The sequence below is a fragment of the Netta rufina genome, assembly GCF_964035555.1.
Source record: "Netta rufina genome assembly, chromosome: 21".
In the NCBI taxonomy this organism is placed as follows: Eukaryota; Metazoa; Chordata; class Aves; order Anseriformes; family Anatidae; genus Netta; species Netta rufina.
This window is the reverse complement of record NC_140145.1, coordinates 12280205-12294331: the sequence shown is the minus strand read 5'-3', so window position 1 is coordinate 12294331 and position 14127 is coordinate 12280205. Positions and strand designations below refer to the sequence as shown.

General features: G+C 42.7%; 2 protein-coding genes across 3 annotated transcripts; one reads left to right on the top strand and one right to left on the bottom strand.

Moving 5' to 3' along the window:
- The first annotated feature begins 493 nt into the window (after window positions 1–493).
- Window positions 494–12880, top strand: TEKT1 (tektin 1). Of its 2 annotated transcripts, XM_084299848.1 has the most exons (8): window positions 494–1316; window positions 1700–1865; window positions 2136–2264; window positions 2677–2820; window positions 4840–5062; window positions 5711–5907; window positions 6199–6382; window positions 12743–12880. In XM_084299848.1, exons 1-7 carry the CDS (start codon window positions 1055–1057, stop codon window positions 6356–6358), a joined length of 1281 nt encoding a protein of 426 aa, XP_084155974.1. In that variant the 5' UTR covers window positions 494–1054; the 3' UTR covers window positions 6359–6382; window positions 12743–12880. The 2 variants fall into 2 exon arrangements, with proteins under 2 accessions (XP_084155974.1, XP_084155973.1); XM_084299847.1 differs by lacking the exon at window positions 12743–12880 and having other exon boundaries at window positions 6199–6502.
- FBXO39 (F-box protein 39) lies at window positions 7272–10384 on the bottom strand (the record flags this gene model as incomplete). Its single annotated transcript, XM_084299558.1, has 3 exons — window positions 7272–7400; window positions 8158–8334; window positions 9371–10384. 3 exons carry the CDS (start codon window positions 10382–10384, stop codon window positions 7272–7274), a joined length of 1320 nt encoding a protein of 439 aa, XP_084155684.1.
- Window positions 12881–14127: the final 1247 nt, after the last annotated feature.

The following is a 14127-nucleotide window of genomic DNA, read 5'->3' as shown; positions in this document are numbered from 1 at the left end:
TGTGACAGCCATTTCAATTAATAGACAAAGAATTTTTTTATTTTTATTTTTTCTGGCAAAGGGTGAAAGGAAGCACTTGGTGCAATAGCAGTAGCTGGCCAGGTTGCTGGAGGCAGCGTTGCTCTTCCCATAGCAACTGCTTTGTTTACCTGCCCTGACGTTCTGAGCCCCCTCCTGCAGGATTTGTCTCACGTTTAAAAACGAACTGTGCTGCTGCCGTGAAGATTGAGGCTGGAAGAAAGCTGTGAACAAACCCCCCAGTGAAGGGGAAGCGAGGACGTGTTGCTTAGCCAGGATTTGTCCTTGGAAACGAACAATCCAGGCCAGGAGCAGTTTCAGCCAAGAGGTGTGTGAGGGAGAAAGGTGTGTGTGTGTGGGGGGGGTGGTGATGTCTAACGATACCTGTGCTAGTGTGTGGGCAAAACCGTGTGTTGGTGAGTGTATGCTGTCCCTGTGGAGAGGAGTTATCTCAGAAGCACTGGATAAACTTAGTGCAAGAATAGGAAAATTGATATTCAGTCAAATTGCTGTCACTTTGCATATATTTTGGGCATCTGTTTAACCCTATGTTAAAAGAGTCACAAGTAGGCTTTGTTCTGTGTTCTCCTCTAGCACTCCCTAGGCTTTTCCGTTTCCTCTTTTATCTGGTTTTCAAATTTTTAAGGTTCCTTTTCCACATTTTTTTAGTGTCTGTTAGTTTTGTTTGTTTGCTTGTTTGTTTTGCAGTCTAGAGTTTATGCATCTCTCCAGCCATGTTCTTAAAGCATGTTTACTTCTACAACCTGTGGGACATTATTTAACTTTTATACTAGTTCACTTTTTTTCAGCTTTCTCTGATCGTCTCTCTTTCCTCCTAGTTTCCATTCCCAAATTCTCGGTTCTTCATTCTCCCACACCAAAACCTCTCCTCCACATCTTAGCAAACTCCTGGGGAACCTTGAGCAAGAAATTATTTCTTTTCATATCTGTGTCATTTTGCAGATAAAAGGGGCAAGATGTTTTTTCTACCCTCCTGGACCGTATTCATCCCTTCTTGCTTCTGCAGCCAAATATAATGCTACTCCTGATTTCAGGTTCCACATTCCAAGAACTGACCTGTGTTATATTCAGAACCCTTCTAAAAAAAATGTCCAGACTGTTTCAAGCACCACCGAAGTTTCATCCTTCCGAATGGCATGTCGCAAACAAGATGCAGTGTGCCAGTACAGAGTCTCAGAAATCCAGTTCAGAGCGCATGATAGCTGAGAGTCAAAGGCTGGTGGATGAAATAGAAAAGACAACTCAGAAAACCCAAAGTGATGTCAACAAGAAAATAGGTAATCCCATGTGTGCTCTGCAAGTATCATCTGAGCTATATGTTTAGGCTAGACTTAAAAAATTTGGTGATTTTCGGTAGGAATATATGTCAATGCCATGTTATCTGATCTCATGGAAAAATACAGAACATTATCAAAATATTTCTAGGTGGATTCTTTATTTTATATGAAATAAACTACCTGTCTAAAATGTGCAGAAAGCTATTTCACCCCAACCTCCTGACACAGTGTTGTAAAACTGTGTCCACACATCAGCCTCCAGCACTAAACTCACTCTGCAGTGGACTGAGTCTATTTCTAGCTGTAGCTAAGATCTGACTCACAATGCTCTAGCGTTTGAGAGCAGCTTGTATTAATAGATGTTTGTAACTTTCATTCTGCAGAGCAGAGACTGGAAGAAATAAAATTCTGGAGGCAAGAATTAGATAACAAACTTGAACAAATTACTAATGAGACAGAGGTACTGTTGACTTTCAAGACCAGGCTGGAGAAAGCCTTGGAGAGTTGCAAAGAGCCACTTGTCATTGCCCAGAAGTGTCTCCTGAACAGGTGAGATCAAGAAGAAAAGTGTTCAGGGAGTGAGAAAAAAAAATCTAGGTAATAAACTTTTAACAAATAATTTAAAAGGCTGAAAACTGAGGGGCTGCTTCTGCAGCAGAGTCATGGTCTGATTTATGTGTTTTAACACTGGGGACCCAATCCCTTAAAGGACGGATTACCAGTGTGGCAAAGAAAGACTTTGGATATGCTGGGCTCTCACCACTGTTATCAGTAGGCATTTGAACAATGTGACTGATGGCTTTTCCTCTTTTTATTTAGGCAGAGGCGAGTTGGGATTGACTTGGTGCATGATGAAGTGGAACAGGAACTGGTCAAAGAAGTTGAAGTCTTACAGGGGGTAATTGCTTTGCTTGAACGTACATTGGAACAAACCATTGAGCAAATCAGGTACAGTGGCAAAGAGCATAACTTAACTTTGGTTATCTGAAAAGTAGGACAGACATAACCCTGAGAAGTTGAAGCATCAGGCTGAACACAGAACCAAGGTTACTTTCAGTTCTAAACAGTTAAAGAAGTTCAGTTTTAATCGTGAGAAGTTCTGTTAGAACTGAAAGCACTTCGACACGATCCCTGGTCTTCCCAGGATCCAGTCCTGTGCATTTAATTCCAGTGGAGATTATATCATCAGTTCACATGGAGTTAGCACCATGCTCTAGATTTTGTGACTTTACAACTAAGAGTTCATGCATGAAAAATTCAGTAACAGCATTTTCATTGACTAATGTACCTCTTCTCACATGCATGTTTGAGAGACTTCTGCTTAAGCTTTGGCTTAGAGTCTTGTTGTTTCTTCTTCTAGACTAAACCGTTCTGCAAAATACAACCTGGAAATGGATCTGAAGGATAAATTCACAGCTTCGAAGATTGACAGTTACTGTGCTAGCCTGACAAACAACACTCCTGATGTCAGATATGCTGATAATGCAGTGAAAATAGAAGGAAAGTAAGTGGTTATTTAGCTCAGCAAATATATGCTAACTATACAGCTAGTTTGAACCATTCCAGAAATAGCAAGATTAAAGTAGAATCTTAGAATCATTAAGGTTGGAAAAGACCTTCAAGATCATCTGGTCCAACCATCACCCTACTACCAATGTCACCCAATAAGCTGTGTCGCTAAACACCAGGTCCGAGTTTTCCTTAAACACGCCCAGGGACGGTGACACCACCACTTCCCTGGGCAACCCATTTCAATGCCTGACTGCTCTTTCTGAGAATAAATGTCTCATGATTTCTAACCTAAACCTACCCTCTTGCAACTTGAGGCTGTTCCCTCTTGTCCTGTTACTACTTATCTGTGAGAAGAGGACGACCCCCATCTCCCCACGCCTTCCTTTCAGGTAGTTGTAGAAAGCAATGAGGTCTCCCCTGACCCTCATCTTCTCCAGACTAAACAACCCCAGTTCCCCGCTCAGCCGCTCCTCATAGGACTTGTGTTCCAGGCCCTTCACCGGCTTTGTAGCCCTTCTCTGGCTATGTTCCAGGACCTTGATGTCCTTCTTGTACTGAGGGGCCCAAAGCTGAACACAGTACTCAAGGTCTGGCCTCACCAGAGCTGAGTACAGGGGAACGATCACCTCCCTGGTCCCGCTGGCTACATTATTCTTGATACAAGCCAGGAAGCTGTTGGCCTTCTTGGCCACCTGGGCACACTGGCAGCTCATGCTCAGGTGAGCATCAGTCAGCACCCCCAGATCCTTTTCTCCTGCATGACTTTCAAGCCACTCTCCCCCAGGCCTGTAGCACTGCAGGAGGTTGTTGTAACTATATGTAAGTAACTATGTGTAAGACAGACTAGCTGTTCATCATCAGTCTGTTGTATATTTTTTTATACTTCTGTCCATCACTTTAGTATCTGTGTAATATGTCAGTGAAATAAGCCACAATAATCATGTTTCTAGAGAACTGCAGTACACTACAAGTTTTTGAGGCTCACAGTTACTTAGAGCAAATTTCATACATTGCTTAAAACCAGAATAGATTAACTGATATAATTTCCTTTCCTCTCCCAGGATGTCGTAGTTGGTAGAATGCTGGACTGGGACACATGAGGTGTGGGGTTAATTTATAATTCAGTTGTTAACCTGTCAAATATGCCCCTTTTGTGTGAATAAAGTGTGAATGGTTTAGATGGAGAAACAGCTACTACAGAACAGGTTGGTGAGAAGAAACAGGCTATGTAGTGTGTGAAACAGTCTCCTGAGGAAGCTATTGACTCTGCAAGAACTGACACACTTGGAACACCAAGACACTGCTGGTTCTTGCCACTACTACACCAGGGGACATCAACAACGGATTGTGTAACTCAGACCACACCCAGAACAGTGTTTGATGCTGTATGCAGATGATGATTACAGGTTTATAAACACACCCAATGAAACAAATAAACCTCTGAGAAACTTTCCAAATACCTGCCTACAAGCCACTGGGGCACAAGTATGACCCTCCACTTCTGGTGATACACCTGGGGGTTGGCTTTGCAACTATTGCTACAATTCACTATTTGTATATGTAGAACTGAACTGTGCAAGAGAGTAAGTGAAGGTGTTATGTGAATAGTTACTTATTATTAATAGTAACATATTAATTATTTTAGTAAAAAAAGTTTCATTAACAAAAGGTGTTCCAAGAAACTTTGCTTATTGTCTGTGTCTACCCCTTCCTCCCTTATCAGGAAAGGAAAGTAAAAAGAAAGTTGCTCTGTGATTTTATCAAAATGGTTTCCATACTACCCCTATTTCTTTCTGAAATGTTTGTGACAGAGCGGGTCTTTATTTTGTATCTGTTTAATTCCCAGAAAAACTAGCACTCGCTGGGGCATGCAGTTAATAGTACTGCTTTATAGTACTGATTTGTTCTTTTTAGCACTCATATTTGGTTTTATGGAGCAATTACAGATTTACAAAATCACAGATGGCCTGATGCTACCAGTCAATGACCTTTTATTTTGGATCTCTTTCAGTTTTATTAGCCCTGAAGACTGGACAGATTTCTCAAACATAAATGTTGAAAAGGCTGACAAACAGAGAAACAACTCACTGTCACTAAGGGCAATGATTGACAGCATCCTTTCCCAGACAGCGAATGACATGCACAAGCAATATGAGATGGTCAATGTTGCTTTTAGAAACAGGGTGAAGGAAGTCAGAGATGCCAAGCACAAGCTAGAAATACTCCTTGCATCAGTAAGTAATAGCAGTCTGTCAGTGAAAAGATGAAAACAATGGGCATGGGTTATCAGCCAGTTTACTGAATCTGGTGTCTTGAGCTACTGCAGTTAAGAATTTTACCTTCATAATACTGGCAAGAACTGCCACATTCCCCCACCACCATCTGTACCCCACCTCCACCCTCTACCCCTATAACAGTCAGCTTAGATTTTATTGAACCAGCTCTATGTGCACTGATACAGAGGTAAATTGTTTCTGAAAGCATTCACTCAATGGAAATGCTTAGGCTTCAGTGAAGTTGGGATTTCCCTTGTGATTTTCAGATACATGGTATTCCTACAGGGTTTTCACGATTGTGATGTAAAAGCCTAATAGCTTATTAAATCAGGGCCAATGTGCTTGAAGTTCGATGCATAAAAACTGGGCTTGATGTTAAGAGTTAATTGCTGAACTTAAATTGTTAGTCTCACTTAGAATGATGTTACCTCCTCTCCAGTGAAGGAACCATAATCCTGGGCAACCTGTAAAAATACTCTAGTAAAATAAAACCTAAACATAATGAGTGTTACTGTGATTGCTATTACTATAGCTATTAAAGATCTTGATGATTTCGCTCATTGTAAGAGGCAGTGTGCAGCAGTTCCTTCTGTTGGATTTGTTAAGGTGATGGATGAGACTGCCTTACAGGAGAAGAACATTGCAGCCTTAAAGAAAGCAATTGCTGATAAAGAAGGACCTGTCAAAGTGGTTCAAACTCGCTTGGAAGCAAGAAACCATCGTCCCAATGTGGAATTATGTTATGATACAGTACAATACAAGTTGATTAGTGAAGTTCAAGAGATTACAAACAATATTCAAAGGCAAGTAGAAATGATGAAAGAGTGGGAAAACTGTGGTATATATTAATGGGTTAAGTTAAATAGTCACAGTAACATTGGGTCCCAGCTATCCTCCCTGAAAGGTTGGGAACTGCTTTTTCCTTAAGGGTAGCACATTTTAGGGTAAGCTGTCTGGATAGAGTCTCACTGTTAATCCTCATTCTTTTTTTTTTTTTTTTTTTTTTTTTTTTTTTTCCCACTTGGAATTCTTATCCCATATGACAAAATGTCCATGTATTCTCAAATAATGTGTGTCTATATTTTCCCTGTTAGGTTAAAGGATACATTGGCACAGGCTGAGACAGAGCTGAAAGGTCTGAGCCGACGACAGCTTTCCTTGGAGGAGGAGATCCAAGTCAAGGCAAATACATTATACATTGATGAAGTGCTCTGCATGCAGATGAGAGAGTCTGTTTGCATTAACAACTTTTGAAGACATCTTCCTGAACAACTCCTGGTGAGATTTTTATTGACAAACTTCCAGATTTACTGGTTTGTCTTAATGCTGTCTTCTCGTTCTAGATGTGTAAGGTAATTAAAACAGACCTAGTATTTACAGCTACTTCTATGCTTTAGAATGCCTGATGAAATCTCCCACTTGACAATAAAGTTCCAGAATAAGAAGGAATGTGCCTTCCATGTTATTTATCTCATGTGCAACTGATGATATCTTTTGCCACTGAGAGGTACAGAAGTTGTGGAAGTTTAAGTAGGTGTTTCCACATAAGGCACTTGCTGGAAAGATGGGCAAATGGGAGGGGTGGGTGGAAGCACCATGGGTAGGACTAGCCAAGGTACGTTTTTTTTTCTTAACACCTGCTGTTAAGAACTGGACAGTGTGTATATTAAACTCAATAGGAACTAGGGACTGGTGATACATTGGATGGGGTATCTGATGGCAACTGAGTCAAGATCAAGCCAAGGTTAATTTGGGGTTAATCATTTCCTCACCCCGTATCTCTGTTTCCCTATTTGTAAAACAGAAACAATCAGAGGGCCTTCAATTGTGAGGTGTTTGAAACTCTGCAGTGGGAATTGCTGAGTAAAGTGGAGGGGCTAGATTTTACTGGAGGTGCATGTAAAGGCTGGGAAAGGGCTTCCTCTGGTTCTGGTGAGGGAAAGCAAAGAAGTTACAAGGATAAATGATGCAGGAGACACATTTGGTTCTCAAATCCAACATTTTAATCCAGGGGATAGTAAAATTGTTCCTTGCCTGTCTCTTGCTGTAATGGTATTTCCCTTTTGGAGGCAGCACCGGCAAGATTTAAATCCCTTACTAATGCCATCTAAAGGATTCGTTCATCATTTGTAGATGTAACTGGTGTTTTTCTGGGTCTCCCTGTGGCTTACACCATTGGGTAGGTGATGACAAAATAATTAAGCTCTGAGTCAATCAGGTTTTTGAACTTCTTGTAAATATCGCGCAACAGTCGATCCTCCTCACTGGTCTCTTGTCGGGCTGTGTAAATCCTGACCTGTGTGCATGAATGGCAGTCATGTGTCTCAGATACATGGAGCAGTCTCAACCCATTAAAGTTCATGGCAACAGGAAGCCTCTACAACTATTGAGGGATCTAGAGAAGCCAATTTTTTGGAGCTAAATCCTAAAGTTTTTACTGGTTTTACTCCAAACTGTGTGAAGACTCATCTCCTGCCAAAGAATTTTTTGGGAAGAGGAAGGGTACTTTTCCCCCAGGACTAATGCATATGTGGGATCTGCACAGCTCTAACAGAATCTACTAAATTCAGAGTCCAGCAGGCAAAGCAGCATGACAGCATGGCTTACACCAGCTACATTTGTGGTCTAGCCCCAGTTCAACACAGCATCCCTATTCAGTGAGATGTGTTTACATATTTTTGCAGTTTACTAGGAGCCAACCCACACTCTACAGTTTAAGCATGGATCCAAATACCAGGCCTGCGAGGTAACTAAGAATCCCTAGCTTGACCTGGGAGGTGACAGAGGGAACCCCTAGACTAGCAAAGACTCGTGGCATGGTTGGTGCTAGCTACTGAACTTACATAGTATTCTGTACATGGCTGAGTAGGTTGGGAAGCTCCACTTCTGTGAGTGGTTCTCAGGATCATTACAATACTAAAGCATTATATAGGGAAGGTAGTTACGTTAACTTTTCCTTCTGTGACCTTTATATGGATATAGTGACCTCAGATTCCTCTCGATAGGGAAGAGAAGAAGGAAGGTAACAGGAGTTTTGAAGCACAAAGTCTTACCTTTATGGTAGTCAAAAAGCATCTCCTTTCTGCACGATTATGTAGCACCCTCTCCATAAAGGTGACATTAAGAAATGCCCAGACTTTCAGAAAAAACAACCTCCTGCATGATAAGATGAGCTGTAGCAGCTCATCATCCAGCACCTCATGGTCATTGTTTACTTCAAGTGTTAATTTCTTGAAAAAGAAAGAACACTGTTAGTACCACCGAAAAAAGCTTGTGAGTGCAGTAGCAACTGGATTTCCCAAATTTGCTAACAGAAGTGACTGCCAGCAGATCGACTTTGAACCTTGACACTAGCAAAAAAATAACTTTTTTATGACAGAAGTATATGCAATGCTAATTTCCATTCTCCCCTTAAGATGGCGGTCCACTGTGCATGACGTACCATCCTAAGAGACATGCAACTTCTAGTGGGCTTCTAGTGTCTTCTAGACAACCCACAGCTCACGCCATGGTATTATTTCACATACCAGAAATGATCAAAGATAACAGAGTAAAAGAGTACATCCAAAGACAACTTCTAGAAAGCTTTACAGATCACTGGTGTTTATTGCAAAATTCTACAATGCAACAGAACTTAAAGAAAGCTGTCAATAACCATTAGTTGTAAGGCCATGTGCTTCCCTCAAGAATGCATGGACCAGGTAAGTCATTTACACCTTTTGTGATGCAACCTCCATGATAACAAATTGTTTTGGCAGAAGAGCTTTTCTACAAAAATGATGCTTTTCTGCCTGAAAGGTTCTTTTAGCTCACAGCTGACATTACAATCACCGGTATTTTTGATGTTTTGGTATTTTACGAGGGCAACCTGACACCAGCCTGCCATTAGTGAAGAACAGCATCACAAACATTGTAACTAGGGAAGGATAATTAATCATAGAATTATAAATTCCCGGTTTGGACGGAACCCACAATGATCATCGAGTCCAACTTCTGGGTCCCCAAAGGACCACCCCCCAAAAAAAGGCTACGTGTCTGAGAGCATTGTCCAAACACTACCAAACTGATAGTAGTACCAAACTAGACTACAGCTGGAACACTGGAACACTGAATAATTCTCCTGAAAAATACCATAAAAATAAAACTGAAGTGGTCAGGAATTCCTATAGGTGACTGTTGTTACGCAGAATGCCTACATGATTACTTTACTTACCTTTGGGATAAGTTATCACTACCGCTCTAAGTTGTCGCTACTGCTCACCTTACCTGCAGCACATGGCAGTAGGCTGGGAGGAGGTTGGTGAGGGTAGGTCTCATTATCCAGTCTGGATCACTGAAATAGCAGCTCCGTAAACTGATGCTCCTGACTGGGATTTCCACTAGCAGGATTCTGGCTAAGTGATCGTGCTTCATAACTCTTTCAAAGAAGAAGTTGATGTTCAGTTTTGGGGCTCTCTTGGCCAAGTTGGCCCATGACATTCCCCAGACGACTTGCCCATGAGGGTCGTGGATATGACATTTGATATTCAAGGTGCGCAGGGAATGAGCACTGTGCTCCCGCAGGATGTCCAGCAGTTCATCAGAGATGCAATTATAATTAAAAGTCAGGATAACCAGGCTGTGGAACTTGGACATGGTTTGGTGGAACAAGGTGCTGCTGTAGACAGAAAGGTGGAGATTGAAGAAATCCTCGATATTGATTTCTGATATAAAGCTTTTATTAGTCAAGCAGCTCAGAGAATTCAGAAGCCCACAGCCTTCTTCCAAGGTTACTCTTGCTCCTTTTAAGTTGAGATAATCAAGCTGTTTGCTCATTCTTTTCAGGAAGGTACCTAAGTTCTTGATAAACTGAGCCCTGACCATGTTTTTCCAGACCAAGCGGTCTAATTCCAGGTTCTTGATGCTCAGGGATATGAGGCGACTGTTACATTTACCCAAGTGTGAAAGAAGACCTCTCATAGTCGCTTGAAATTTTCGAGTAATGACAGTATTGTAAGGATACAATAACTTGATTTCAAGGTGCTCCAAATACTTGCCAAATTTCTTGACATACCACAGTGCAGTTTTAAATTCAAACGTGTGTGCCCTTGATGGCTGACCACTGAATGTGATGGTTCTGGTTCTCCAGAGGGATCCTGAGTACATGGCCTGACTCCATTTTTTACAGACCAAGGCAGCCCGAGATCTATCCTTGTCACCTAACCAGTGGAAGACATGTCTCAGACAGACATCAGGTAGATCAGCCCAGGAGCTCTGCTCAGAGTCACTGTCATCCTCCATTGAGGAGACAATTTTTCACGTCTCCTCTGACTGTTGAACCAAGCTTAAATTAAGAAAGCTATGGCTAAATTTCCGGTAATTCCCAACAGGATGGTCTTTCAAGCAAACAGCTAAAAGTTTGCTTCTTTACAGTCAAAAGCAATAGTCTTTTCTTTGCTTCTGTACTCAAGTTGTCAGGATCAAGTAAGTTCTTATGTCTAAACGATGGTCTAACCTAAATCAAAAGAAAAAAAATAAGTAAAAAACAATCACGGGATTCATCTTTGAACTTTTCGGCCTCTAGTCTAGCTAAACAGGGAAATGGTATGATAACAGTCATTGCAATTGATAATGTTTTGGGGCCTGATACCTAGTGTAGAAATGTGTCCAGCATTCTGGGCTGTACAGAGATGAGCAGTACTGTCTGTGCAAAGATATTGCACATGTCTGTCCTTAGCCCCTTGAATACTGTTTCAGGACAATTGAAAGTAGCGCCATGTCTTAGATGAAGGTACAATCCCTCTTGAGAGTAATAAGCACTGTAAGCTACTCTATCACTTGGTCAAACAGGCTGTTGAGACATTTTGGTCCAGTGGACTGGAAGGCTGGTGAGTCAGGAGTCCAACTGCGTAGTAATAAAACACAAGGAAACAAACATGATGCAAGATGTTACCTGTTCCACTCTCAAGACTGGACTCTGTCCAGCTCCCTGAGCACCTTTCCAGCTCTGACGGATAGTCGCCCTCCTGAGTTCATGACTTGTTTTCTCTACCTCCCTCTTCACCGCCCCCTCCCCAAAGTTTGGTCATTGCTATCAAGCAAAGAAGTAACTTTTGTGATGTCACAACAACTGGAGCCATGCTAGGGCAAACAGCAAAGAAAGCCAACTTGAAACAAGTTAGTTGGGCTGAGGTAAAGAGAATGAAAAAGATAAGCAGACTTGTTTCATCATCTCAGGAAAAGACAATAAAAAGCCAAGAAGGAAAATAATGCATTTCATATCTATCTTTTTATTTACTAATCACAAACGTCATCTGTAAAATACAAATTAAGTCCCACGGATCTGTTAGGTGCTTGTTTTCATGAGGCCTTTTACAGATCAGTTTACCATTTGGTTCTACCAAATCTAGCATATATGGCTGTAATACACAGAAATACATTTCTATTAACAATGGACTATTTCTTGGGATGCACTTGCCCACATTAAAGTTTATGAATACAAAAGGGTACAAACGCTGTCATGTGGAAATTTTAAAACTGTAGTGCTTTGCAACTCCTAGAAAGTACGCTTACAAGCCTCTGGCCTGACTTGCAAGGCATCCTGCAATGTCAATTGGCAAGCCAGATGTGGCTCTGGCAGGGCAAGGTGTCGCTAGCAGTCAGCTCTTTCCAAGAGCGTTTTTTTCAGTTTTGAAGGTCAATGCGTTACTTGCTTTCCTCTGGGGTAGGATGCAAAACAAAACTAATGACATTGGCAGCACTCGGCCTTTCGTTGCTGCCTGATTTGCTACAGGGCCCCCCAGCAGTTTGCAGCACAACGCTGTAATTCCACCAGCTCTGTCTTCTCCAGCAATGAAAGAAGCCCATGGGGCAAAACAACAACAAAACCAAAAACAACAGCAACAAACGCAGCCTTCCAAGACTTCTCTTGTAATTATCAGCAATAACAGAAGCGGTCGCGTCACGTCACGTCACGCTCCGCTCCCGCAGCTCCCCGACCCACCCTGGGCGGTGGCCGCGCGTCTAACGGCCTCCGCGCTCAGCCAATGGAAGCGCGCGCGCGGCTGCGCCGGCCAATCCTGAACGCAGGGGGGCGGGGCGGGATTTGAACGCAGCGGCGGCGACGGCTGTGGCGGTGGCGGGCGGCTCGGGCCTAGTCCCGGTCGGTGCAGGCCCTGTCGCGGGCCGCGTCCCCTGCCGTACGAGGAGGAGGCCGTGCAGGGCTTGACCCTGCTCTCCCCCAGCCTTTGTATCGCCGCTGCCGTCTTTCGCGGCCGTGGTTTTCAACGTCTCCTGCGCGTGAAGTAACCGCGTCGCCGGGGCTCGCCGCCTCAGCTGCCGCGGGCTTCAGAGGACTCAACCCTTGGGCAGCAGCTGCTCCCTTCCCGGTATCCCGCCTGTGCAGGGCTTTCCGAGGTGAAATAATCCGTAGCGATCGGCAGTTTACCTGAAAGGAACCCGGTAAGCTATGAATGTGGGACCTTAGTCTGCGTGAGGCATCGAGAAACTTTCAGTTAAATCGCGTTCCACCTGATGTGCTTGCAGCTCGCGGCTTGCCAGGACTGATGTCCTTGGAAACGCAGTGTGTGATATCCAATCTCTCCTTTTCCATACTGATGCACTTTGCTCTAATTTTTGTTTGTATTCTGATCGTTTCAGAAATAAATTGATCAAGACTTGGACCGAGATGGTATCTGTGCTCAAAAATGTCAAGGCAACAATGGGCTGGCAGAAACACCAGCTCCTAGCTGACTTTGATGAAAATGACAGCCCTGTACCAGACAAATTCAAGAGAAAGGCTTCTTTGAGTTCTCTCAATACCATCCGTATGTCTCTAAGGAAGCGAATACCTTTAAAACAGGTAGAGCTGAATTTCCATGAGACCCCAACTTGGGAAAGTATGGAAGCAAGAGCAAAGTGCCAAACTCTCCGGAGTATTACAAGAACAGCAAGAAATGCTTTTGGAATGGTGTCCCAGGTACTTTGCCTTTGCACTGGAGAGTAGGTAGAGTTTATTTTGTGCTTCAACTTCAGTTCCAAGATTACTGGACTCTGATGTAAAGTATAATGTATTCCAGAATGTTTATTCTATGTATTGTACAACACAGTGGTTGACTCATAGCTACTCATTAGTAGAATGTTATCATTGCTAGATAATCCTTGCCTTTATTATCCAGAAAAATTATGGTTCTGGCAGAACAGGGAGGAAGGTGAAAAGAATAAACATAAGACATCATTTAATAAAGCCCCTTTCCCCTACTGTATTTCATCATGTATGACAGAGCAGCCTTCATGAGGAAGAAGGTGGGTAGAGACTGCCATTGCTTGCAAATGATTGTTTCTGTGAAATGCGTAGCTTTAGACATATAAATACAGATAGAGATCTTTCCTGCACCTGTGCTATTTATTAGCATGTCCTTCATAACAGTCAATCTAAATTTGGACTGACAAAAGCCAGTAGGTGGTAGCATCATAGCAACCTAAAGTTTGCACTGCTCTTCCTGTTGGAGGCAGACTCTAGGCATATTAATTTTGTATCAGAGAGCCTGTCTCTTTCCTGCACAAAAGCAGCAGGCACTTTCTTCCAGTGCCTGCTGAAGTCCTTGTCAGGTTCCAAGGATTAGGGGAGCAAATGATTCCTTGAACCCAAATGGGTAAACCTGATATGAGAATGAAAACTAGGGATTCAGCTCAGATGTTCCTTATCTTTCTGTTTCCAAACTCTAGATTTCATTTAGCTTAACATGTCTATCTAATGCACCTTTCAGAAAATACAGAAGACTCACCAAAACCCAATACAGTCAATTGTGGCCTTTCCGGATGAATCTGTGGGTAGGAGAAGCCATGTGACCAGTTCTTCCAAGAAAAGAAGTACTATGCTTCAAACCCCTTGCCATAACAAGAATAGTGTTACTCCAGCAGCCAGTTCCATGAGCACCCCAGAATCCAGCAAAAGAGCCTTGCTTGGGCCAACAAGGGTGTCAGAACACAGAGAATGGAGGGGTTTCCCATCCTGGCACGGTGAAGATGCTGTCCCACTCCGG